This window comes from Plecotus auritus, assembly GCF_963455305.1.
Source record: "Plecotus auritus genome assembly, chromosome: 2".
In the NCBI taxonomy this organism is placed as follows: Eukaryota; Metazoa; Chordata; class Mammalia; order Chiroptera; family Vespertilionidae; genus Plecotus; species Plecotus auritus.
The window spans coordinates 4,603,568-4,629,390 of record NC_137771.1 but is presented as its reverse complement, the minus strand read 5'-3'; the positions used below and the strand labels follow the sequence as shown (position 1 = coordinate 4,629,390).

At 42.3% G+C, this 25,823-nt stretch overlaps 1 protein-coding gene across 4 annotated transcripts in view; it reads left to right on the top strand.

Moving 5' to 3' along the window:
- Nucleotides 1-25,823, top strand: part of RERE (arginine-glutamic acid dipeptide repeats) — a 400,567-nt gene that overhangs the window by 141,045 nt on the left and 233,699 nt on the right. For all 4 annotated transcript variants that reach the window (XM_080658269.1, XM_080658266.1, XM_080658268.1 and 1 more), the window contains exon 2: nt 1,435-1,903. In XM_080658269.1, the coding sequence (XP_080514395.1) occupies nt 1,579-1,903 (325 nt within the window). In that variant the 5' untranslated portion in view covers nt 1,435-1,578. The remainder of the gene's footprint in view (nt 1-1,434; nt 1,904-25,823) is intronic.

The window sequence follows — 25,823 nt, the reverse complement described above, 5'->3', positions numbered from 1 at the left end:
AGCATATAATTGCAAATGGCTTTGGTGTTGTCAAAGTAAAGAGGACCAATCTTTTGTTTGCATATGTTTTTTTTTTTATCTGGCCCCAATAACATGAGAAACAGATGGTTCTCATATTGATCAGTTGTCTCCTTTTTTTTTTTTTTTTTCCCCAATAGAGCAGTGAAGGCAAGGATTCTGAGCTTTCCCCTCATTGTATCTTTAGTTCCTAACACCTGGCACATAGATAATGTCTGGTACAGATTGTTGAACACATTAGATAAGATATTGGGGAAGATGATAAAAGGTTGCAAAAGATAAATTACTGGTTATTATGTCTGTTCCAAACTGACTTGTACCAGTAAACAAAACATTTTTTTTCCCTCCTATGAAATTTTTATTAGAATTGTGTTGGGTTGAAGTTTGGTATTTACTCTTATTTTAAAAAATCCTTAACTTCGCACTTTTCTTGTTGGGTTTAGTTTTAGGGAGGAGTTTATTAGGAAAGCTATTAATAGTGGGAATTTGGAAGAATGTAATAACCATCTGATAATCCCCAATGAAGGTTATTTTTGGGAGCTGTTATGTTTGGTGAAGGCAGAGATAATATATCTTCAGAGATACAGTTTTTCTTGGAGAATAACTAGAACAGTAGACTTAGAAGATGTGAACAGTTGTAATAGAAGGCAAAGGAATCTTGCTTTGAAGTCATTTTACTTGAGTCAACTCTTACGTTTGTTGTTGTTGGAAGGTACTCTGGAAATCTTATGTTTATTGTTGGGAGGATATCTGGAAATTTGGAGAAGTGGATAGAAAGAGGCATCAGAAGTTTGTAACACCTTGGACATTTTCTAAGGCTCTCCAAATTTTGTTTTTTTGGGTGGAAATAATTTTCACTATAGGTTCTTTCCCTTTTGAATTAATTTGGTGGCTATGAAGTGCCTTTGATATAATTGTACCCATTATATGTTGCCTACTAAGGTATGCTTTTTCCTTAAAAAGGGAAAAACAATTGGTATCTAGAAAGTATAGTTCATCTTATACATTCAGACATTTTTCTTTATTGCTGTTGTAGAAAACCCCAAACCATATGCCAGCTGAGGCCAAAACTATATGTAATTAAATTTTTTTTCACTTGTACTTTTTCCCCCCCCTATGGCCCATGAGAAGTTTTTAGGGATAAAGTATGAGTAAGAGATTTATTTAACAAGACATTTCAGGTAGCCCTAGCTGGTTTGGCTCAGTGGATAGAGCATTGGCCTGCAGACTGAAGGATCCCAGGTTCGATTCCGGTCAAGGGCACATGCCTGGGTTGCAGGCTGGATCCCCAGTAGGGGGTGTGCAGGAGGCAGCCGATCAAAATCAATAAAAATATATTAAAAAAAAAGACATTTTAGCGAAAAAATACGAGGAAGTGATAAAGTAAAATCAATTTCTCTCTTCTTTTCCTCCTAGCATTTTTGAAACGTTGGGGTTGTTGGAGTGGTTGGATTTTCCCTGGAATTGAGTGAGAAATTCAGAAGACTGAAGCCCAGGCTTACTGTCTACCTTTCACGGAGGCCTAGCCGTGAGAGGACAGAAGAAGGCACGTGGCGAATCATGACAGCTGACAAAGACAAAGACAAAGACAAAGAGAAGGACCGGGACCGAGATCGGGACCGAGAGAGAGACAAAAGAGACAAAGTAAGAGAGAGTGAGAATTCAAGGCCACGCAGGAGCTGTACCTTGGAAGGAGGAGCCAAAAATTATGCTGAGAGTGATCACAGCGAAGATGAGGACAATGACAACAATAGTGCCACCACAGAGGAATCCACGAAGAAGAACAAAAAGAAGCCACCGAAAAAAAAATCTCGCTATGAAAGGACAGACACTGGCGAGATAACCTCTTACATCACGGAGGACGATGTTGTTTACAGACCAGGAGGTGAGGAGCGTTACGTGTGGGTCTTTACCGTGTTTGTGGAGGGGAGATGGCATCGGCTGTCAGGTGCGTTGCACCTGGTAAAGCAGGTGTGGAACCCAGAGGGGCAGTGGCAGTTTGGGTGGACAAACTGAAGGCAGGGAGCACGCCGACCCACTCTGGCCGGCTGGATGTGCTCGCTCTTGTTCTGGCTCGTGTGGGCCTCAGCACGGGCTCTCTCCCAGTTTGTGCGCTTGGCAGTTCTCTCCGTTTTCTCGTGTTGCTGCTTCTCCCCTTCATCTGCTCCGTGGTTTTCTTCTGACTTCTTCACACAAATTAGGGTGCAGTGACTGGTGGGACAAGTAAACCTTAAGATTCTCGGAAACAGGACATTTTCCATCGGCTACAGAGTGGCCAGAAGCTAGGGAGGTATTTTTAATGGCCTTTGATCGAGGTTTGTTTCTTCTGCTAACCTTTTCTAAAGAACTGAGAGAGCTTCAGGGTCTCTAATCAATGATAATAGCTGAAGCCAAGTAACCTGCTCTGTTGTTCAGACAATATGCTATGTTCATTAGGTGTACTGAGGTTTATAGCATTGTTGGGAGAAGAGACAGACTTAGGTTTCAGATAAGATGCAGAGAAACAAGTGATTCAGAACCTGTTGGGCACCAGCAAAACGTGTTTTTCCATTTGAAATATTGTGTGTATTAAGATACTTGCTTTACAGAAGTCAGTAAAACCAGCTAAAAATCATTTTGTTTGAATGACTTATAGTGCTGAGGAATGACAGGAATTCCATATGAGCTGTAATTAACAGATTAAAAGCCTCCCCGTTTGAAGCTTTTCCAGGAAAGGGAGATTGGAAGGAGATTGAGGTGTAACTGTTTTGAACCTCACAGAAAGTACCACCTTCTCCCCCTACCTCCCATTTAGGAATTAGTTTTGAATTTCAAAAGAATCAATATTAGAACTTATACAGATAAACTTGTATTCACAACTACAATTTCTTGGTTGATGATTAACTTAGAAGAGAGATATTTATATAATATTAAATTACCAAAGTTCAGGTTGTAGAGAGATTAGAGCTCTGGTGTAGTGATAATAATGTGTAGATTCTGTACTGTCAGTATCTTTGATTTAGACTTAGATATTGGACAGTAAGAATTTCTTAGCCACTGAAGACTGTCTCTTTATAGAGTTACCACAAAATGCTTGCTATTTAGTTCTAGATGATAAGAAATGGACAGAATGTGTTAACTCCTTTAGCTATAGATTATAGTATGATGACTTAAAGAACTTACTTGTTATCCTTTTCTCTTGATGCATAATAATTCAGTGTGGTAATGCAGTCATTTGGATCGCTGCCTGGCGCGGTGCTGAATGCCTGCCTCTCTTTCCGTGGACGTTATTCCTGTATCAGCAGACACAGTACTTCCCCCAGTGTCTATAGGCAAATATGTGTGGGAATTGCTGCACACAGTGCCCCCTCAGGAGAGTGTCATAATTCATGACTCAGAAGCCCTGCAGTTAAGGAAACCTCTTTAACAGCAAACAGAAGACAAAACCACTGCCCTCTTCTCTGCTTATGGGACTATGGCCCCCCGTTTCTTCTGCATGTCTCCCCAGGAAAAACCCGTTTTGAGAAAACTGGTTTGAGAACTGTTGCACGTTCATATGGCACCTTCTACAGAATGACAGTAAGTCCTTCCTGCCTGATGTTTACAAGAGGGCTGTTGCTAAGGGCTTATTTACGTGGTGTTTGGGAAGAACTGAGGACCCTTGTGAAGTGTGAAAATGAAATCGCTACATCTCTTTGGACTAAATATGTGGTTATAAAGGATCTGTAGAAACCAAAATGGTTTGAAAGTTTTCTAGGGCATCCAGAGCATGACCACTTTGTGCCGGGGTCCTTGTGCTTGGGTGGGTGATGGAGCTGTGTGTGGGGTCTGTACCCTGCCAGGTCCGGTGGATGCTTGATTCTGTAATAAGGAGACTGTCTTTGACCTCCTCAGTGGTTTCTTTTCTTTTTGGGAGGATGCATTAGAAGCTGACTGACTTGGTTGCCTTCTTTAAAAAGTTTCTTTCTAAATGGAGGGTTGTCAAATATTGCCTATTCTTAGGTTTCCCTAAACTGAAGAATCAGAAGCCGGGTATTGTGATTAGATTCCCAGATGGGACTGGATTTTTTTTTCCTTTGTCTTCCTTTCTGGTCTTTTCATTCTTGGTGCAGAGTGCTACAATAGCACCATTTGTTAGTGATGAAATACCGTTATCGTCCCCCGTGGCAGAGATTTAGTATTAAGTTTAGTTGTATCTTAATGTTTAGGTGGGAACGCTGTGGGACATCATAAGGGATTTCTTCAGTCTGTTATTAGTCGTTGAACAGCAGATCTTTTTTTTTTTTTAATATATTTTATTGATTTTTTTACAGAGAGGAAGAGAGGAAGGGAGAGGGATAGAGAGTTAGAAACATCGATGAGAAAGAAACATCGATCAACTGCCTCCTGCACGCCCCCTACTGGGGATGTGCCCACAACCAAGGTACATGCCCTTGACCGGAATCGAACCTGGGACCCTTGAGTCCGCAGGCCGACGCTCTATCCACTGAGCCAAACCGGTTTTGGCTGAACAGTAGATCTTTTATGCTCATTTGTTTCTTTAGGGTATAAAGCACAGATTTTTCTCTTGGCTTTGTACTCTTCTGAATTGCTTTTAATATTCAGATTAAGTGTAAATTATAGGCACCTCTCCGAATGTCATTAGGGATGAGCCCAGTAGTGAGTGATACCATGAGGATAAAAGTAGACTGTTGTGTAACTATACTACTTAGCCTAGGGCAGGGCCGGGGGACCTTTTCTCTGTCACAGGTTATGGATATTTCTGACATCATTCGTGGGCGATACAAAATTATCAGCTAAAAATTAGCCTGCTTGCCCTAACCGGCTTGGCTCAGTGGATAGAGTGTCGGCCTGTGGACTGGACTGAAAGGCCCCAGGTTCGATTCCAGTCAGGGGCATGTACCTTGGTTGCGGGCACATCCCCAGTGGAGGGTGTGCAGGAAGCAGCTGATCGATGTTTCTCATCGATGTTTCTAACTCTCTATCCCTCTCCCTTCTTCTCTGTAAAAAATCAATAAAATATATTTTTAAAAAAATTAGCCTGCTGTATTGGTCAGACATTTAATTAACTCACCCCTAATGCCTTAGCAGGGCCAGACTAAATGATAAGGCCCGCAGGCTGGATGTTCCCGACCCCTGTCCTAGGGGAACATGTCGATCATTAGATTATGTGGGCTGAGAAGAATGAGATTTTATTGACAAATTGGGTATTATTTAGAATGTGTCACTAGCTGAAGTTGAACCACATGCATGTCAAAACCAGCTTGTTTTGCCCCAGCTCCTTATTTCTGTAGTTATTTTTACTTTGTTTATAGGAGCTCAGCATAATGGACATTCGGTTACACTGCCCTTGTTACTATTGGCTGCAGGGCCTTGGTACTTGCTCTTGTCATAGGCTAGTGAGCCAAAACCCCCCAACACCCATATACTCAGGCACACTTACTCCATCCCAATCCTTTCTTCCGCTCTTTTATTCCAGGGTCATTGCCTTTCCTCTCCCAGGTTACCCCCATTTCATTCAGAGAGACTGTCATAGCATTATGTATCTTTTCTTCAGCACAATACTTTTCTACTTTTTTTCTGTTATTGTTTTAAGGTTAATATCTCCTCCATAAAAGCAGCAGCTGTTTTTGCTTTTCATTGTATTCCTGGCATCTGTGACAATAGTGTACACATAGTGTGCATTCCATAATATTTGTCAAAGAAATTCCTGAAAACCTTCCAAAGATCTATTGACTGATTAATGATGTCAAAATTAGAATAATGCATCTGAAAGTCTATTTTGAATCATTTATTTCCTAATGATTGATTTAACTGATTTGTTCTAAAATAAAAAACAAAACAGAGACTTTGTGGCCCTCTATTATATATTGCCCCTGTGTCTAATCTGACTTCTTTGTTGTCTATCAACCGTTGCTCTACTTTTGAGATGTCTGTCACGGTAACAAATTGATTTATTACACAGCTGTGTGCAGTCAAATTTTTCTTTTGGGCTTCTTTAGCATAACATACTGATTTCTAAAGCTTGCTGTGGGTAGCATATTAATTTCTTTCTACTGTCCCCTCCCCCAGCTTTATTGAGATATAATTGACATATAACACTAATATGTACAATGTAGTGATTTTATATATGTATATATTGCAAAATAATTACCACAAGCATCCATAAGCTAACATAGTTGCAATTTGTTTTGTGGTGAGAATTTTTAAAATCTACTCATAACCTTTAAATGTACAATACACAGTGCAGTATTATTAATTACTAGAGGCCCAGTGCACGAAATTCATGCACCGGTGGGGTGGGGGGGGTTGTCCCTCAGCCCAGCCTGCACCCTCTCCAATCTGGGACCCCACGAGGGATGTCCGATTGCCTGTTTAGGCCCACCAGGATCGGGCCTAAACAGGCAGTTGGACATCCCTCTCACAATCCAGGACTGCTGGCTCCCAACTGCTCGCCTGCCTGCCTTCCTGATTGCCCCTAACCGCTTCTGCCTGCCAGCCTGATCACCCCCTAACCACTCCCCTGCCAGCCTCTGATTGATGCCTAACTGCTCACCTGCCAGCCTCTTTGCCCCTAACTGCCCTCCCCTGCAGGCCTGGTACCCCCCAATTGCTCTCCCCTGCAGGCCTGAGTCCCCCCCAATTGCCCTTCCCTGCAGACCCAGTCACCCCCAACTTCCCTCCTCTTCCAGCTGGGTCACCCCTAACTGCCCTCCCCTGCAGGCTTGATTGCCCCCAACTGCCCTCTCTTGCAGGCCTGGTCCCTCCAACTGCCCTCCCTTGCAGGCCTGGTTCCTCCCAACTGCCCTCCCCTGCTGGCCATCTTGTGGTGGCCATCTTGTGTCCACATGGGGGCAGGATCTTTGACCACATGGGGGCAGCCACCTTGTGTGTTGGAGTGATGGTCAGTTTGCATATTACCCTTTTATTAGATGGGATAGAGGCCTGGTGCACGGGTGGGGGCCGGTTGGTTTGCCCTGAAGGGTGTCCCGGATCAGGGTGGGGGTTCCCTTGGGATGTGGGGTGGCCTGGGCAAGGGGCCTGTGGTGGTTTGCAGGCCGGCCACGCCCCCTGGCCACCCAAGCCGAGGCTTTGGTATCTGGGGTTTATTTATTTTCTACAATTGAAACTTTGTAGCCTGGAGTGGAGCCAAGCCTTCTGCTTGCTCCGTGGCGGCAGCCATTTTTATTGGGATTTATGTATCTTCTATAATTGAAACTTTGTAGCCTTGAGTGGAGGCCTAGGTGGGCAAGGGCAGGCAGAAAGCTTGGCTTCCTCCATTGTCGGGGGCAACCCTAGCCTCCTGCTCTTTCCAGCTCCATGGCTGCCGCCATTTCTGTTTGGGTTTATGTATCTTCTATCATTGAAACTTTGTAGCCTTGAGTGGAGGCCTAGGCCGGCAAGGGCAGGCAGAAAGCTTGGCTTCCTCCATTGCCGGGGAAACCCAAGCCTCCCTCCTGTTCTCTGTGGCTATAGCCATCTTGGTTGTGTTTATTTGCATATTCACTCCTGATTGGCTGGTGGGCGTGGCTTGTGGAGGTGGCTTGTGGGTGTAGTGGAGTGAGGGTTAATTTGCATATTACTCTTTTACTAGATAGGATATATTCCATTGTATATATACTATATTTTCTTCATTCATTCTCCCCTTGATGGACACTGAGGTTGCTTCCAGGTCTTGGCTATTGTAAATAATGCTAAAATGAACTCAGGGTGCAAATATCTCTTGGAGATAGTGACTTTATTTCCTTCAGCTCTATACTCACTGGAGCTTGCGGGATCATATGGTAGTTATATTTTCTTGAGGAACCACCATACTATTTTCCATAGTGGCTGTGCCAATTTGCATGCCCACAAACAGTGTATCCACTATTTTCAGTTAGATACTGTGGCTCCTTTATTCCTGATCAGATAAACAGTAAAAAAATTCAAATTATTGGGAGGTACATTTTTATTTTGGCATATCAGTTTTTTTTTTTTTAATACATTTTATTGATATTTTACAGAGAGGAAGGGAGAGGGGATAGAGAGCTAGAAACATCGATGTGAGAGAGAAACATCGATCAGCTGCCTCCTGCACACCTCCCACTGGGGATGTGCCCGCAACCCAGGTACATGCCCTTGACCGGAATCGAACCTGGGACCCTTCAGTCTGCAGGCCGACGCTCTATCCACTGAGCCAAACCGGTCAGGGCTGGCATATCAGTTTTGTTTTCTCTTTTGATTATCCATTTCTTGTATTCCGTTATGTTAACTGATGATTTTGTTTGACACTAGACATTTGATTCCTAAAATAACAGAAATCTCTATCACATACGAGAGGGGAAAATCACGATTCAGGATTCTCAAGTTTGATATGTCTTTTTGAACAAGTGTGACATTTTACTTGAAGATAAATTTTATATATAAAAGACAATGACCCTTTTGTTGTTGTTATGAGGATATTTTTTCCATTTCTTTTCAGAGAGAGTGGAAAGGGACGGGGAGAGAGAAACATTGATGTGAGAGAGACACACCAACTGGTTGCCTTCCACACGTGCCCCTGTTGGGGGCAGGGAATGAACTCAGAACCCAGGTACTTGCCCTTGACTGGGAATCGAACCCAAGACCCTTCGCAGGCTGTCGCTCTAACCACTGAGAAACACCAGCCAGGGCCAAAGAACTTTTAAGTTTGTGGTTTATGAAATCTTAGGTGAAATAAACATTTCTCCTTTTTATTTCCAGATTTTCCGCATTATTGTCAAGAATTGGTGACTTGAATTGAAAAAGGACCTAGAACCTAGAATTGATTATACATTGAAGATTGAGGTGTTAATTTCTTTGGATGGAAATGGAATTTAAGGTGGAAAAAAATCCAAAGTAAACCAAATGAAACCTGGGGATCTAGTTTGCATCAAAACTGAAGTTAAAAGTAGGCTGGTTAATCGAGCATGAGGTTGAGTGGACACAAAAGCGTGTAATACTGTGTATGTGGTTCCTTTTCTCCGCGTTTTAAAAGCAGGCAGAACCAGTCTGCGGTGTTCTGAAGTCAGGACAGTCCTTACACTCGGGTGCTGGTGTCTGGAAGGGAGCAGCGGGACCCGCTGGGGTCAGGTCCTGTCTTGTTTCGAGATGACAGTGCTGGTCTCATCGGTTGGGTTTCATTACTTTGTGAGAATTTATCATGCTTTGCACTTTTTTAATGTGTGCTCTTATACTTCAATGAAAATTTTACTAAAAAGGAAGTAAAAGCATAAAACTGTTTCTTAGTGGATAATTTTCCTTGGATTCAAGTTCCTATTTAAAGAGGAAGGGAGGCGCTAATAGCATGTCTCCCGATTAGTTCCTGATTTTTTACTGCGGGGTTGGTCTCTGACCCGTTAAGAGGCTGAATTGTTTCAAAGTCTTAATTCTCTGAATACAGGTCATTGAAAGCTCATGGATGGCAAACATTTCCTCTTTAACATAAAGCAAACCAAACTCGGGCACTTGGTGCTTTAGTTCGTTGGGATTTTGGTTCGTTGTGACATGAAAATGCAGGTGTCTTCTTGAAGCATCCTTTTCCCGGTGTGCGACGTTTTCTGATGATGGCAAGAAGATGTTTGTGTAAAGAAAAATGAACTCTGGCATAAAGGAACCTTTAGACCCTGCTTGAATGCAAGTGGTTTGGCATGTGTTACAAGTTTATTTGAACTTAATAAACCTAATACTAATCTGCTTAAAGCCTTCCGTGGATGCCTATTGTCAGTTGGATCAAGTCCAAAATCTTCACCTGGCACACCAGACTTTCTGTGATGTAATTGCATGTCTGCACGAGCTTCTTCAGACCTGGCTTTATTCGGGAGGGAGCACAACGAGGCCTTGCATTAGTTTGCTAGGGCTGACATAACAAAGTACTACAGACCGAGTGGCTAGCCACAGAAATATTATTGTCTCAGTTTTGTAGCTGGAAGTTCCAGTTCAAGGCATGGGCAGGCCCCTGCTCCCCCTGAAAATGCTAGGAAAAGATTTGTCTGTTCCAAACCTCTCCTTGCTTCTGGTGGTTCCTTGTCTTGTGCTAGCATAGCTGCAATCTTCACATAGCATTCTTTTTGTGTGCCTATCTCTGTATCCAAATTTCTCCTCTTTGTAAGGACACGGATCATATGATTATAGCCCTCCTCATTGTAACTAATACCTGCAGTAACCCCCTTTCCCAAGTAAGGTTACATTCTGAGGTACTAGGGGTTAGCACCTCAACATACGATTTTGTGCGGAGGGGTGGAATTCAGCCTATCTCCTGTGGGAAGAGATTTGTTGCTAGGCAGACTCGGGTTTGAGTGACCTGGGTTTTAGTGACCATTTTAGCTCTCTTAGTTGTGTGTTCTTGGAACAGTTGTGAAAATGTATTTCTTAGTTTTTAGCATATTATAGTATACTTTTACTTGTAGATTACATTAATTCTTATTTTTTCTGTTTCTGTTGAAATTTTGTTTTACCTTTTTCTAAGTTCCAAGATATAATTGCCTTTCAGTGTATATTATGAAGTGATTCAAATTATGCATAGGTAAAAAAAATTTTAGCACATAAAAAGTTACTGCTTTATCATTGTGAGGGTAGAAGAAACAAGAGAAGCTGCTATTCTAATATTGGTTATTCTAACCAAAAAAAATGGTAAGTCGTGGAAATTCGATGAATTAACCGTATTTTTTTTATTTCGTAAGGAAAGGGTCATTATGTGTACTGAAAGAGGTACTAGACACACACTGCTCCAGCTGTTGGCCACAAATTGGCATCCTGTGAGAGGTGGTTACAAAGGCATCATCTCGGTTCCACTGCAGATCTACTGAATCAGAAGTTGTTTTAATAAGATTCCCAGGTAATTTAAATAGTACACATTAAAGTTTGAGAACCACAGAGCTAGACCAGTCTTTCCAGTCTTTTTTAAGTTAATACACAAATAGAAAATGTGTGCATTGCCTTGAGGGCTCAGAGGATCAGCATCCCAGTATACCTGTCACTTATTTATGGCAGACTGGAATTTAGGCAGATTCAAAAAAAAAAGAGGAAAAGGAAGATGTGCTTTTACAGGGAAAAGTGATCTGGCCTTACATGGTTTGAAAATTGGATGTGAAATACAGCACATACAGTTCAAGAGGAGCAGAGGCAGCTGTGGAGTTAAATTCCATCCAGTCACTTGGGAATGATTTGGATCACCTAAAGTGCCTGCTTGCAAAGGGAACTGTGAGCTTGGGTGCAAATAGAGAGAAGGGAGTGAGGGAGCTGTGCCCATGGATGATAACTGACCACTGTTCCTAAAGCACCTTCTTTTTCCTGTATTTACACGTATTGTTTCCAGTCCTTAAGAAATTCCCTACACAACCCAGTCACTGTTTGCATATTACCCAGATGAGGAAATGAAGCACTGAGGCACAGCTAGTTTGTAAGATGGCACGGGCCTGCGAGAATTGGTGAGAGCCAAGAATGGATAGATATTTGCATAAATTCCTCCTTCTCCTGATATATAAAAACCCAGGGTCCGTAATGACCGAAGGCTTGACTGAACACCGGAAGTGAGTCCTGCAGTCAGTGCTGGGTTGCCGTGGCGACCTAGCACTGACTGCCACAGCGTGATGAGCGTGGTGACCCAGCACTGACTGCTGAGGGGGCTGCGCTGCAGATCAGGCCTGGAGAGAGACCCAGAGAGAGGGGCAGGGTCTGATCCGCAGCCTCTGTGGCAGCTGTTGATCAGCCCTTGCCTCTCTCTTTCTCTCTGGGCTTTGCAGGCAGCCGTGCCTCTCTTTCTCTGGGCCTCCATGGGGGCTGCTGATTAGCCCCACCTTTCTGATCAGGCCTGGAGATAGGCTCAGAGACGCTGACTGGCATAGAAATCGACCAATCAGAACCAAATCTGGGTGAACTGTGAGGAACCAATGGCTGCATAGGAGGCGGAGCTTTTGACACTGACTGGCATAGAAACTGACCAGTCAGAACCAAATCTGGGTGAACTGTGAGTAGCCAATGGGTGCCTAGGAGGCTGAGCTTTTGACACTGACTGGCATAGAAACTGACCAATCAGAACCAAAACTGGGTGAACTGCGAGGAGCCAATGGCTGCATAGGAGGCGGAGCTTTTGACACTGACTGGCATAGAAACGGACCAGTCAGAACCTAATCTGGGTGAACTGCGAAGGCAGAACATAAGGTGGGGGCTGAGGAGGGGTTTTAAGGGCAACAGCTGTTTGGCGTAAGGTGTAAGAAAGTGGTTCAATTTTTTAATGATCTGTTTGGCAGAATAGTACATATGGCTGGCTATCAGTCTAGATCTAGGGATTATGTATTTTTGTCTGCCAAGAGCATCTCCTCCTGCTGAAAAAGGCTTCTTCCTCCCCCCATTTAAGCAATCCTATGCTATATAATCTATACTAATAAAAGAGTAATATGCTAATTAGACTGGGTTGACTGGCCATCTTCCAGATGTCCGACTTCCTTCTGGACAAAGCCATGGTGGTGGGGGCCGAGGTAGAGGCAATTAGGGTGATCAGGCCAGCAGGGGAGGGCATTTGGGGGCAAGATCAGGCTGGCAGGGGAGGGCAGTTGAGGGCGAGATCAGGCCTGCAGGGGAGAGTATTTGGAGGTGAGATCAGGCTGGCAGGGGAGGGCAGTTAGGGGTGATCAGGTAGGCAGAGACAGTTAGGGAAGAGATCAGGCTGGCAGGGGAGAGCAGTTGGGGGGCAAGACCAGGCTGTCAGGGGAGGGCAGTGGGGGTGAGATCAGGCCAGCAGGGGAGGGCCGCTGGAGGTGAGATCAGGCTGGCAGGGGAGGGCAGTTGGGGACAACCAGGTGGGCAGGGGAGGGCAGTTGGGGGCAAGATCAGGCCAGCAGGGGAGGGCAGTTAGGGGTGATCAGGCAGGCAGAGGAAGTTGGCGGTGAGATCAGGCCGGTAGGGGAGAGCAGTTGGGAGCGAGATCAGGCTGGCAGGGGAGAGCATTTGGGAGCGAGATCAGGCCGGCAGGGGAGGGCAGTTAGTGGCTATCAGGCAGAGGCAGTTAGGGGTGATCAGGCAGGCAGGCAGAGGGGTTGGGGCAATCAGGCAGGCAGGCAGAGGCAGTTAGGGGCGATGAGGCAGGCAGGCAGGTGAGGGGTTAGGAGCCTGTGGGATCGGGCCTAAACTGGCAGTCAGACATCCCCCAAGGGGTCCCCGACTGGAGAGGGTGCAGGCTGGGCTGAGGGGACCCCCACCACCCCGTGCACGAATTTCGTGCACTGGACCACTAGTACTGAAATAATACGAAAAAGCAAACACACGTATGTTGAAAGAAAAAGAAGAATAATCTTTTCTTAGAAAATGCAAATGATGTAAGTACCATTTACCCTGGAACAAGCTGGGGGTTAGGGGTACTGACCCCCCTGCACAGTCAAAAAATCCACATATTACTTTTTACTTTCTAGAAACTTAAATACTAATAACTTACTGTTGATCAGATGCCTTACTGAAAACATCAACAGTCAATGAATACACACTTTTTATGTTATGTGTATTATGTATTGCATTCTAACAATCAAGTAAACTAGAGAAAATAAAATGTTATTGAGGAAATACATTTACTTTATTTATTGAAAAGAACCTGCATGTAAGTGGAACCAAGCAATTCCAATCCATGTAGTTCAAGAGTCAACTCTACTTGGCTCCGTTTATTTTTTTCTTCTCCTAAAATTAGTTACATCTTGTCTCCTTTTGAAAACTGTTTATCTCCCACTTGCTAAATATACTCTATACACAGAATAATTGTTAAAAAGGTGAATGCATAGCAATTATAGGACGTTAGCTGAGTGGGGAGAGCTAAATTGTTTCAGAATATGAAGACTCATGCTGATTATTGGATTTGAACCCTTAACTCAGCAATTGAAATGGAAAATGCAGTTTTTGTCATCTAATAAAAGTGAGCGTATTGTATTTGTTAAAGTATTTTGAATGCAAGCTGGAGAGTATTGGCACATCACACACAAATATAATTTGTTAGTAGGATAACTCACAGAATTGGTGGAAACTGCCTGGATCAAGGGCAGCGCTGAGTTTTGGTCAGTGGGAACTACTGGCCATTCCATCTGGGTGCCACCATTGGAATAAGCGCCATTCAACATTTTCTGGTTCTTGCCATCACTCATTTCGAGTCCCAGTCCCAGAAGAGTAAACTCAGTTGGCCAAGCTTCAATTGTGTGCCTTTGTCTTGGATATGAAAAGACAGAAACCTTGATTTATTGCTCCCCCTAAAACTGCACATGGTGGGGTTAAGATAATTCCCCGCAGTGGAATCAGGGAGCTGTTTGGTAGGGGAAATAGATGGGAGAGGCTAGAAAACAACGCATGTTCACTACATGCCACTTCGTCAGGAGAGTCACACCATCACTGGAGTCAATGAGAACTTGTAACAGCATGTGGATATTTATAAATAGCTTGTTTTGCTATGTATGTGATAGGTAAATAGAGGAATGATGACAGCGGAATGTACAATTTGTGCTGGTTTATATGCAACTTTTCCTAGGAAGAAGACAGAATAGAGCGGGAATTACAGTGTATAATTACATGGTATAATGTAGGATTGATTGCATTTTAGCAGGAAAGGAAAAAGTAGGTGAGAATTTAAACCTCCAATTTGGCAGTTGCACTGGCAAGAGCCCTTTCGTCTCTGTTTAAAGTGAAAGGAAAAAATGAGCACCTGCACCCTGCGGTTCCTTCCCCAGGGAGGTGCACCCCACTTCACTCTGTGCCTCTGGCAGGTTGCCTTGCCTGCTGTGCTCACCTTCACTAAAGCCCCATGATAATCTGCATTGTTTTGGTTCTTTCAAGCCAGCACCTGTTGTTTTAATGTACTTTAAATACTCTGTGAGACAGTCTTCAGCTACTCTGGGTGCCTTATTTCTTAAGGTTATAGTTATTGATTATTCAAAAATGGTAATCTGATTTCAGAGTTGCATAGGTTTTCGGTTATCTGGCCCTTACCCTGTGTTTTATATAAGTCCTTTCAGTTTTAGGGAACATTTTTTGCTCAACATGAGGTTTTCCCAGCAACATATATATTGTGTTATAGCAAAAATGTCTACATGAGAAACAATGAGCCGCATGTATTGCAAGACTGTGTATTCCAAAAGAGACTGAAATGTTTATATACGGCCATGTAAAAATCACCCTTGATAATGGCAAGAACATGTTAAATGGTAATTATTTGAAGGTATTTTTTTATGAGCAATTAATCATCAAATTTAGTAATACAGCTTTCTGGAAATCTACTCGTCTTAGTTTTCTGATTTCCACTTTTCCACCTCTTAGCCATGCAGTCCCCAATTCCAGAAATGGTTTGATCCCACTAACACCTCCAGTCCATGGGCCTCACCACCTCTTCCCAGAGCCTTATCCCCTGATGGTTCACACCTGGTTAAATACCTGCATTCCCATTTCTCTGGTGTCTTTGCCCTGCTGCTCCGCCCCAGCAACGCAGGGATTCTTCCTTTTCGCTCACTGATGTGTATCAGGTGCTTAGCAAAGGGTCTAGGCTTGTCCTCATTTGTCCCAAATACGTATTAGCGTGGGCGGGAGGATGACTACAGACTCCTGTTCCCCCGGTGTTGGTTGGCTGGCCTGTCTTGAGTAGCATCATTTCCACCTGCTTCCTGTAGGAACTGGACTGCAGTGCAGGTGAACAGAGAAGTTGCTGTAAGGACTTCCTTGAGAGGGGTCATCAGGGTTGGTATTAATAGGTAGAAAAGACGATCTAAAGTTCACACCCAAAGTTCACTTTGGTTTAAAAAGTTGGTATTTAGTTTGGTCAGGTTACAAATTAAAACACACTGCTTGTGTTTTTTGTGTTTTTGTTGTTGTTAATCCACTCGAGGGTATTTTTTTCATTGATTTTTCTAGAGAGTGGAAGGTGGGGGAGAGAGAAAGAGAGAGACCTGGACTGGTTGCCTCCCACATGTGCCCTGGCCCGGGCTGCGGATTGAACCTGCAATCCAGGTACATGCCCTTGATTGGGAATTGCCACACCGGCCAGGGCATCCGCTTGTTTTGTTTTTTTTTGAAATCAGCTTCTAAATCTTAGCTCTTTTATAAGTTAAACAAATTTTGACAATCACTTTTAAGGGATTTTTGAATTATGATTTGTCTTATTTATAAACTAGTTCTTCAACATTTAGGTTTATTAGATAAAATAATTTTATATTTGATTTCTGTTGTTAAGGGATTTATTAATACAAACCATCCCAAGTACTTAACTTTTCTTATAAATGAAATAAACTTTCCCCATGAATGAAATAAGCCTAAGAAAATGTCTTGGATATTTCAGTGCTGTTCATAAACTCACTTAGGTTTCAGTATTGACTGTACGCCTCAATTCAGTTTTCACGTGGAGGGGCATATGTCGCAATCCAGTCAGTTCCACCACTGGTGGTGGGGGTGGGGGGATGGCAAGGGACAACCTCTGCCTTTGTTTCTTCATCAGTGAATTGGGATCACAGTATCCACCTCAGGGCTGTGAATGGTATTAAACGAGTATACATTGGGGCTTCTTTAGAAAGGGCCAGGCATAATGAAGTCCTAGGTAAGTGTTACTCTTTAGAATTGGAATTACAAGGCTATTGTTCTAAGTCAGTTTGTTGAAACTATAAAAAGAACAAAAATACCAACTATATCCTGATTTTTAAAAATTGTTAACGTACTTTTGACTCTTGAATCTTTTGAAACTTAATTATAAATCTTTATGGGAATAAAGGTGCATATCAATTTAAGGAGACAAAATACCACCCCAGTTAACTTGGGTTATCTCAGTTGTAATCCTTCTAGGTTGAAAAGGTCTGTACCTACTAAAGGAAGATATTTAGAGACATTAAATCTCCATCCTCAAAACTTCAAAAGGAGATGGCCATCTGACCTCACGTTTTTTTCATTATTTCACTATTCACAAGAGCCTGCAACTGTCCCATGGTTGATTGCCTGCCACCTCAATCCCCCCCCCCTTTTTTTTGTAAAACATTTGTTTCAGGTTTGGCTGTACAGACTGTTGAACATGATAGGATCCCAAGGTGATATGTGCTGCTTTTCCAAAGATGAAGGTCTTTAAACCCTTTGGGGTCTTATGTTCTTATATTTTCATAGGACTGTATAATCCTTTTAGGTGTTTAAAATGTTCAGTGGAATGCTTGCCTGCCTGTGGTGACCGGTTATGAAATTATTCTGTGACACAGGAGCAGTCTCAAGCAAAACTCTTCATAAGAGGCTCCTCTGCCTGTGCAAATGCTAAAAAAATGTCCATGGAGTGTGGAAAACACATGGAATTCCTGGCTAAGGTTATTTTGAGAGCAGACATTGCTGTCAGGCGTCTCTGCTCTGCTGTTAATGTGGCTCCTGTTGAATATAGCAGGCTCTGAGGACTGCATGCTGCGGGGTCTGTTGTGACACATTCCCAGTTACATGCATATATGTGTCTGAATCTGAGTTGGACTTGCCTCTTGCTATGGTTTCAGTTTGTCATCGTTGATAGAGTTTTTTTGGCTGTTTTGGTTACCAAGTTTAGTCATTTCTCCTTGAGACCCTCTGTGGAGTGTCATAGTAAACATAGAAAGCCCTTTTTACGGGGGAGGGGCGTCCACAGTGGGGCCTGCATCTATCTGGTTCATTTAGGGCATTATGTAAAGCTTAAACGAGAAGACAGTATGCAGGGTTAATCAAGAGCCCCTACATACTCAATAAGGGTGGCGTAAAAGTAGGTTTACAGTTGCTTGTATGGAAAATAATCCTATATAATAAAAGCCTAATGTGCGAATAGACCGAACGGCAGAACGACTGGTTGCTATGATGCACACTGACCACCATGGGGCAGATGCTCAATGCAGGAGTTGCCCCAAGCCCGCAGGCCCTGACTGGCAGAGGTGGCCGGGGGGGGGGGGGGGTGGGCAGGGCAGGCAGCACCAGGCCAGCCAAGGCGGGTGCCAGCGGGCCCCTCTCCCAGCCCCGATCGTCCTGCCAGTTGCCCTGCAGAGGGAGGCGACTGGCAGCAGCGGCGGGTGGCGCTAGGCCACCCAAGGTGGGTGCGAGCCGGAGCCCCAATCACCCTGCTGGTCACCCCACAGATCAGCCCTGATCGCCGGCCAGGCCTAGGGACGCTACCCATGCACGAATTTCGTGCGCTGGGCCTCTAGTAAATTAATAATACAAGAATAAACTCTATTTTGCCTACTCACAACTGTAAATCTAGTTTGTTTGTTCTTTAAATTGATTGTATCTTGGCCTGTTAATGCCCATTCACACATAACAGAGAGCAAGTGTACCCGTTCTACTTTCATTTTATGGTTGTCCTTCCTTTCAAGTTCCAAACGTAGTTTTCACACAAGAACAGGTGCAGGAACAATGACAAAGGAGGAATGAGTGGTAAAGAAGTCCAAAGTAGATGAGACCAGTAGAGGAGGCCATCTAGCTTAGGTGGTGGCAGGTGGGTTTCCTCTCCTGTTCCGGCGAGCCAGTGCTCGGGTAACTGACTGTTTTTTGTGGGCACGGATATGGGAATATGTACCATCCATCTAGATTCACAGATAAGCTAAGTTTCCAGCCCAAAGAACATATGTGGCAAGGAACTTGGAATTGTGACTTTAGAGGCACTATGTTATCCTTGTGCAGGTATTGACTGTCAGATTTATTGTGTATTCTTTGGGACTAAATGCTTGATAATAACTTCTAGAAAAATTCTTGAGCATTTTATAAACAAAGTTTCTGAGCAAATGTGTCATTACCAAATAAAGGCCCATTTACATTGTAGTCTTTTATGTTGTAAAGTTTACATTACCAGTTGAGCTGTGTTACTTAATTATACTAGTCCTAGTAAGTGAGCATTTCTAGAGCAGTGGCCTGCAAGCTTTTTCTGTAAAGGGTCAGATAGCACACTTTTCAACTTGTAGGCCATAGAGCTCTGCCATTCCTGCCTCAGCCTCTAGTCTTTCTGTTCTTAAAATCCTTGAAACTCCGGCATCATTTAGTATTTTATGCTACACTTTAAAATATAATTTGCTTTGATTTTTTTCCAGTTAAATAAAAAATACATTTTTACTTGTTTGTATTTTTTAAACCATGTAGGTATTAAGTTGTAACTTTTTCTGCTTTCTGGCAAACTCTCAATGTATGAAGCATGGAATGACATCTCCCACCCCCATTAATTCTGTATCTATTCCTCTCCAGAAGCTGCCAGGGAAGATATCCCTGTGAAGCATTTGCCCTCCAAATGATGCCACTTTGAAACCCAGTGCATTTATTTCTATTTTTTAAAAAGTGTTTGTACATCTCTCTACATAGAATCTGAGTAGATACTGAATGAGGAAAGTGACTTAGTTAAGATGTCACCCTTAAGAACTGGCATACATTCCGAATATCTTGAGACACTTGGTTATTACCTCATGGTTGTGTGATATGTTTTGGGAGTCTTGTTGGCTGGTTGGTTGTAAAAGCAAGCCAGCTGGAGACCTTCTCTGTAGCGCAGAACCTAGAACTGCATTAGCACAGTAGCACTGGGACCTACAACTGGGTGGGGTTGGGGACTTGCTCTTTTGTTTCAGTCTCCAAGCTGGATACCCAGCTCAGCCTGGTGGACTGTGACGAATAGAGGCACAGTTCACAGTGGAATAGGATTTATATTTACCTAGAATCTAATTGGACTGAGATTTCCTGCAGTTATGTTAAAATCCTCTGCCCTTTTGTTTAGTGAGCAAGTGTTTGAACTCCTAAGCTCTGGAGGTTTAACTTTTGCTGGCTCAATTAATTGTTAAATGTTCCCTTTATTATAATTATACATTGATGCCTTGCTTTGTAGTAGCTGAGGAAATTACTGAAGAAGTTGTTTAATCTGTTATACTCTATCAGTTTTGTAAAAAGCTCCTTTTAAAAGGAGACAATTTTTTTATTTGAAAGTGGCATGGTGGTATTTGAGTTGGATAATGTTTAAAGTGAAATGCAGGAATTTGGCTCTGCTCTTGACAGCGATGGGTTTTTATTTGACATTGACCCATGTGTTTGTCATCTTTCCAGATATTGCCTTCTATTTATTCTGACAGCTTCACCAGCTGAGAAAAACAGACTTTCCAAAATTAAAAATATTTTGTCTGTGAATTTAAAGATGGAACAGTGTATTTTTTTGTTGATTACTTGAAAATGTATGTGCACAAGAGTGATTTCTTTTCCTTTTACAAAGTGTTTAAATACTCCCGAATAGATTCTTATGTGCATGAATTTTGCTTTGGAGACATCTAAATATCATAAATACCTGAAAAAGTAAAAAGATGATTTTCTTTTCTCCTTTAAATGTTCGTATTAGTGAATGAATTTTTAAGTACCATAAAATAGATGGGGGAAGGTAAGTTATCTGGTTCTTTTATGTTACTGCTTAAGTGCTTGGAAACTGATAAACGTCTAAAGTTACTTTACCAAGTTGATTAAAATCATACATAATGACACTTTATCATTACTTATGTATTAAACATCCATTCCTTTAAGTTTTTCTTCATTACTTCACCAAACTAATTAGGCAGCATGCTATATGCTACATTTGAAAGATATTCCATATTTGCTCACTCAATTAGCCCCTAAATTTATTTTCTACATCTCTAAATTTCCTTATTCAGTTGCCTTTGCAGCAAACACCTTTTAATGATGTAACGTGTGGTAGACTAATGTGTTAAAAGAATTGCAAAAGGCAAAGGGAATATTTTCCATTCTCTTCTAAGGCTGTAGTTACTGCTCTGGCTTTCTTTGTGTGCTGGGCAGCTGCTGCTGCTGGACAGATGGTGTGTTAGTGTCTCATTACATTAATCAATAGAGATCAATATAGTGAAAAAAGGAGGGGGTTTCGAGTATGGCTGTGTCTTTTAAAAAGGAAAAACAGGGTGAGTTTATAATAGAGATTTGAAATATTACTGCAATATGTTGCTTTTCATTCTCAGCTTTAACATTAACATTTTAATTTGTACTTCATTTAGTAAATCTATGCATAAGTGTTGGCTCAAAGGCAAGCTATTATTATTAGGTGGTATTTAGTTTTCAGATTTTACTTGTCCTTAACATCCCATTATACTTGTATTATAAAATACAGGTATTGCATAACCAAATCGATTGAGGGAATGTTAATAATCCTATATAATAAAGAGCTTATATGCTAATTAGGCCGAACAGCAGAACAACCATCTGGGCGACCTTCTGGACGAAGCCGGGGCTGCAAGGGCTGTCCAGGGCTGCGAGGGGCTGTGAGGGCCGGCCAAGGCAGCCGGGGCTGCGAGGGCTGAGCCACTTGTACAAATTTCGTGCATCGGGTCTCTAGTACTTTGTATAATGATACATTTTTTTCTCTTTAGTAGAGGGGAGGGAAATGTCATAAGAAGGTCTCACCTGGTACGTTGTATTTATATTGTCAGAACAGTTGAACTGAAAAGTAGCGTTTGCATTTGAGAATTAACTCCAGTAGCACTCAGACTTGGGGAGAATCTGCTTCTTCCTTACAAGGGATGTTTCAAGCTAGACAATGCAGACTTGATTTCCAGTTTGCTCTCGGTCCTGGCTAGAAGAAATTTTGAAGGAGAAAAACCCTGATTATCTTTCTGGCAAACTAGAATGCTTTTGAAGTCTGCAGCAACTCTCCAAAAAAATAAATCTTTGGCATCGTGGAGTGCAGTGTTTTTAAGAATTGCATTTGGCATTCAGATTGTGATTGGTGGAGGCTAGTGTTTATAGAGGCCGTCAGTTTTATCATGGCAGTAATTATAAATATGAATCATTGTTGCTTAGCATGCCATTAATACTGGAGTTTTTAACCTGGGGTCCATAGTCAAACCTCGTGGAGTCTGAATAGAATTCCTCACTGAACTTGGGTGGATAAAAATTACATCTTTATTTTCACAAATTCATTGCATTTCAAATGACATTTAGCATTTGCTTCAATTATGAAGGCAGGTGATACTCCATAGAAATATTGGCAGTACCTGTGACACTAACATAAATAAGAAATATTCTCATAATTACTCCACAGAGGGAAAAATGTCAAAATAACGTTTATCATGGCTGAACTCATGGAGGGTATTACGGGAATAACATCTAGTAAGTCTTATTATTTAATGAGAAATAATACATATATTGCATTTTTCTCATATGTGATAATTATTTAATATGCGCTTTTGTAAATTCAAAACATACATTTATTTATTTATTTATTTATTTACAGAATGGGTGTGTATAGATTACTAAAGGCATCCAGGGCACAAAAAACATTAGGCACGCCCACATTAATGGGTAGATACCATGATGTATCTAGTTAATAGATTTCAGGTTCTTTTTTATAGTTTCCATGTAAACAACAGTGGTGAGCATTATTCCTTTCTGCTTGCTTTCCTTAGTGTGGAATTGCTGAATTGGAAGGTATGTCTGGAGTCCTAAAGAATGTCGGTGTATTGCTATTACAGTTGGTTTTAACTAGCCCTGGTGTACCATAGGATTTGGGGCTCTGTAAGAGACTGAATTTGTGGTTTTGAAATTGAAGAAGTATTCTCTAGGTAGAGCAAGAGACTTGATGTTACATTTGGATAGTAAATCTTCACCTCAGAGGATGGACCGGACACATTTGTGTGCTCGGTTTTTTATCCACAGTTAATGGTGTGAGAAGGAGGAGATAAAGCTGTGACATTCGAGAGAACATCTTCTTTCTAGTATGAAGTAAAGTATGGAGTATATTCTGAGAACTTAGGATAGTGTGAATTGTGGTCAGTTTACCTTTCATAAATGATACAATGTTCTAGAAAGTTGGCTTATCAGTGGTCCCTGTATTTCTGTTGGGGCAGCCACGTGCTCTCTCGGGAGACCTAGAATTGGAAAAGGGGCGCCTGAGTAGTGCCCGTGGACACCTCCAGCCTGCCCTCCACCCAGAATGCCCGTCAGTGTGCGCAAGTCCCATCCCTCCTTCCTGCTTGTGAGCCCTCAGGGTGAGTCGTACTAGAGCCGGACCGAGCTGTGACGTCTCTTCCCGAAGGCACTGTGGGCTTCGTTCTGCCTTGTTCATCGGACTGTAGGGGCTGACCGGAAGGTGATAGTTCATGCTGTCTAAGCAAGGTGTTTCAGTAATCCTAAATCAGGAGCTCTGTGTTCTATGTCCTTACACTCTTGCTAAGGTTACGTGCTCATTCCTAGCTTTCACTATTAAAAAAGAGCGTGTTCTCCAGTTGTTCTGGGTGTCACTCTGTTCATTAATGTAGTTTAACTGTTTCGCCTCATTTTAAAATAATTTAAACGTATTTGTATACACTGGCCAGAAAAACGGAATGGTGAATCAGTAAATTCTTGGTCTGGTTCTTTAGCAACAAAAAAAGGTTTTGTAATTGCATTGTGTGTGGCCTCCATTGCCATCATCATCTAGTGATCTATCGCATGTTCCACCTCCGGTCACTACATTGCTGTCAGGGTAACAGGAAGGACAAGGAAGAGCTGGGCCTTCTTTTTTCTGGATTCAGTTTCCAGACGTTGAAATATTGTGTCTGTTCATATATCCCATGACCAGAATTAGTCACATGGCCAAGCCAGTTGGACGGGAGGCTGGAAAATCTGAGGGCCGTAGGCCCTGCTAGACATCATATGCTCTATTATTAAGGAAGGAGGGGAAAGTGAATATTCTCAGCTAGCATTCTCTGTTACGGAGACTAAAAAACAAGTGCAACTAAGAATATTGATGCCAACTGGTTTGGCTCAGTGGATAGAGCATTGGCCTGCGGACTGAAGGGTCCCGGGTTCAATTCCAGTTAGGGGCACATGCCCGGGTTGCAGCTAGATTCCCAGTGGGGAACATGCAGGAGATAGCCAATCAATGATCCTCTCTCATCGATGTTTCTATCTCTCTCCCTCTCCCTTCCTCTCTGAAATCAATAAAAATATTTTTTAAAATAATAAAAAAGTATTGAAGGCATATACTTATTTGTTTTTATACCTAGCTCTAATATTATTTACTAGAGTCCTGGTGCATGAATTCGTGCACGGGTGGGGTCCCTTGGCCTGGCCGGCAATCGGGGCTGATCGTGGCTGCACCCAATTGGGGCTGATTGGAGCCATCGGCTGGGCCAACTGGGGCGAGGGTCCATGGGAGGTTGGCTGTGGGAGTGCACTGACCACCAGGGGTCAGCTCCTGTGTTGAGCATCTGCCCCCTGGTGGTCAGTGCACGTCATAGTGACTGGTCGTTCGACCACTTAGGCTTTTTATATATATATATTTAAATTTTAATTCTCACCTGAGGATATGTTTTTTATTGATTTTAGAGAGAGAGGAAAGGTGAGAAACATGGATCTGTTGCCTCCTGTATGCACCCAGATCAAGGGTCAAACCCACAACCTAGGTATGTGCCCAGACCGGAATTGAGACCTCGACTTTTTGGTGCACAGGATGACGCTCCAACCAACTGAGCCCCCTGGCCGGGCAGGGAAGGACAGCATTTTTATCTTCAGTGCATCTAGCACGTAGCTGGCACATAGGTGGTGCCCATAAGTCTCTGTGTGAATGTTTTATGCGTTTATGGTTCTGTTCCTTGTAGACTATATTTTCATTTTTTAGCTTTAATGTAATCTTGACAAGATTTGCCTGTTGCCAGTTCGCTTAAAATGGAGAGAAGCCTTGCCCTAACCGGTTTGGCTCAGTGGATAGAGCATTGGCCTGCGGACTGAAAGGTCCCAGGTTCGATTCCGGTCAAGAGCATGAACCTGGGTTGCGGGCACATCCCCAGTAGGAGGTGTGCAGGAGGCAGCTAATCGATGATTCTCTTTCATCGATGTTTCTAACTCTCTATCCCTCTCCCTTCCTCTCTGTAAAAAATAAAAAAATATATTTAAAAAAAATGGAGAAGCCTTAATCTCCCCCGCCCCTCAATTCTGATTCATTTTGTCTCAGCAGATGTTCAAAATGTGATTTTTCCAAGGTATGATTTACAAAAAACCAAACTCTCGTTAAGAGTTACATTGGCCCAGAGCAGCTGCACTCCTTTGTTGAAGTGTGTTGAATACAGTTTTGTATAGAAAGCATCCGGAGCATCTCATGGCCCAAATAATAAACAAAATCTCTGATCTCATGTTAGACATCAAGAGGCATTTAGATACTGTAAATACTGCCACCTTGCTCGGATCTTTGCTAATTTCGATTATAAAAGTGACAGTGGATGGCAGATTACCAGACCAGATCCCATCTACCTCGACTCCCCCACTCAAATACTTTTTAGCCTGAGAATGATGTATATGTTATAAAGCAAAATTGCTACATGTCGATTCTTAAGGAAACTGGTAATTGGAAATTGTTGTGTAGGTGGAATTATTTTTTTCCAAATACCTGTGAATACAAAATGACATTTATAATTCATAGTTGGCTGAAGATCCTTAATGAAAATCTGAGGTCTCAATATTTATTCAGTCATGTGAAAGTGACTAGATATTTTTAATTCTTAAAATATCTTTTGTCTTTGATTTTAACTTTAAAAGAAATGCCTGACCAAACAACAACACTAAAAACCCAAATGAAAACAATAATGATTTAAGGAGGACTAGAAAGAAGAGGTATGGGTAGAATGAGAGAGTCAGGGAACAGGTTTCATTTGCCCTTAGAAATTTCTATAAATTGCAGCAAATGATTTAATGTGAAGCCCACTGAACCTGTAATAGACTTTGAATAGCTAGTAGAATTTAATGAGCTATGGTAGATGCCAGCTATAGTATTATTAGTGTTTTATTAATCAGCTGGTAACATAAAAGCACAATCTTCTATGTGTATAACTTGGTGCAAGATATTTTGTGGAGGTGAGGAAGAGCCAGATACAGAAATA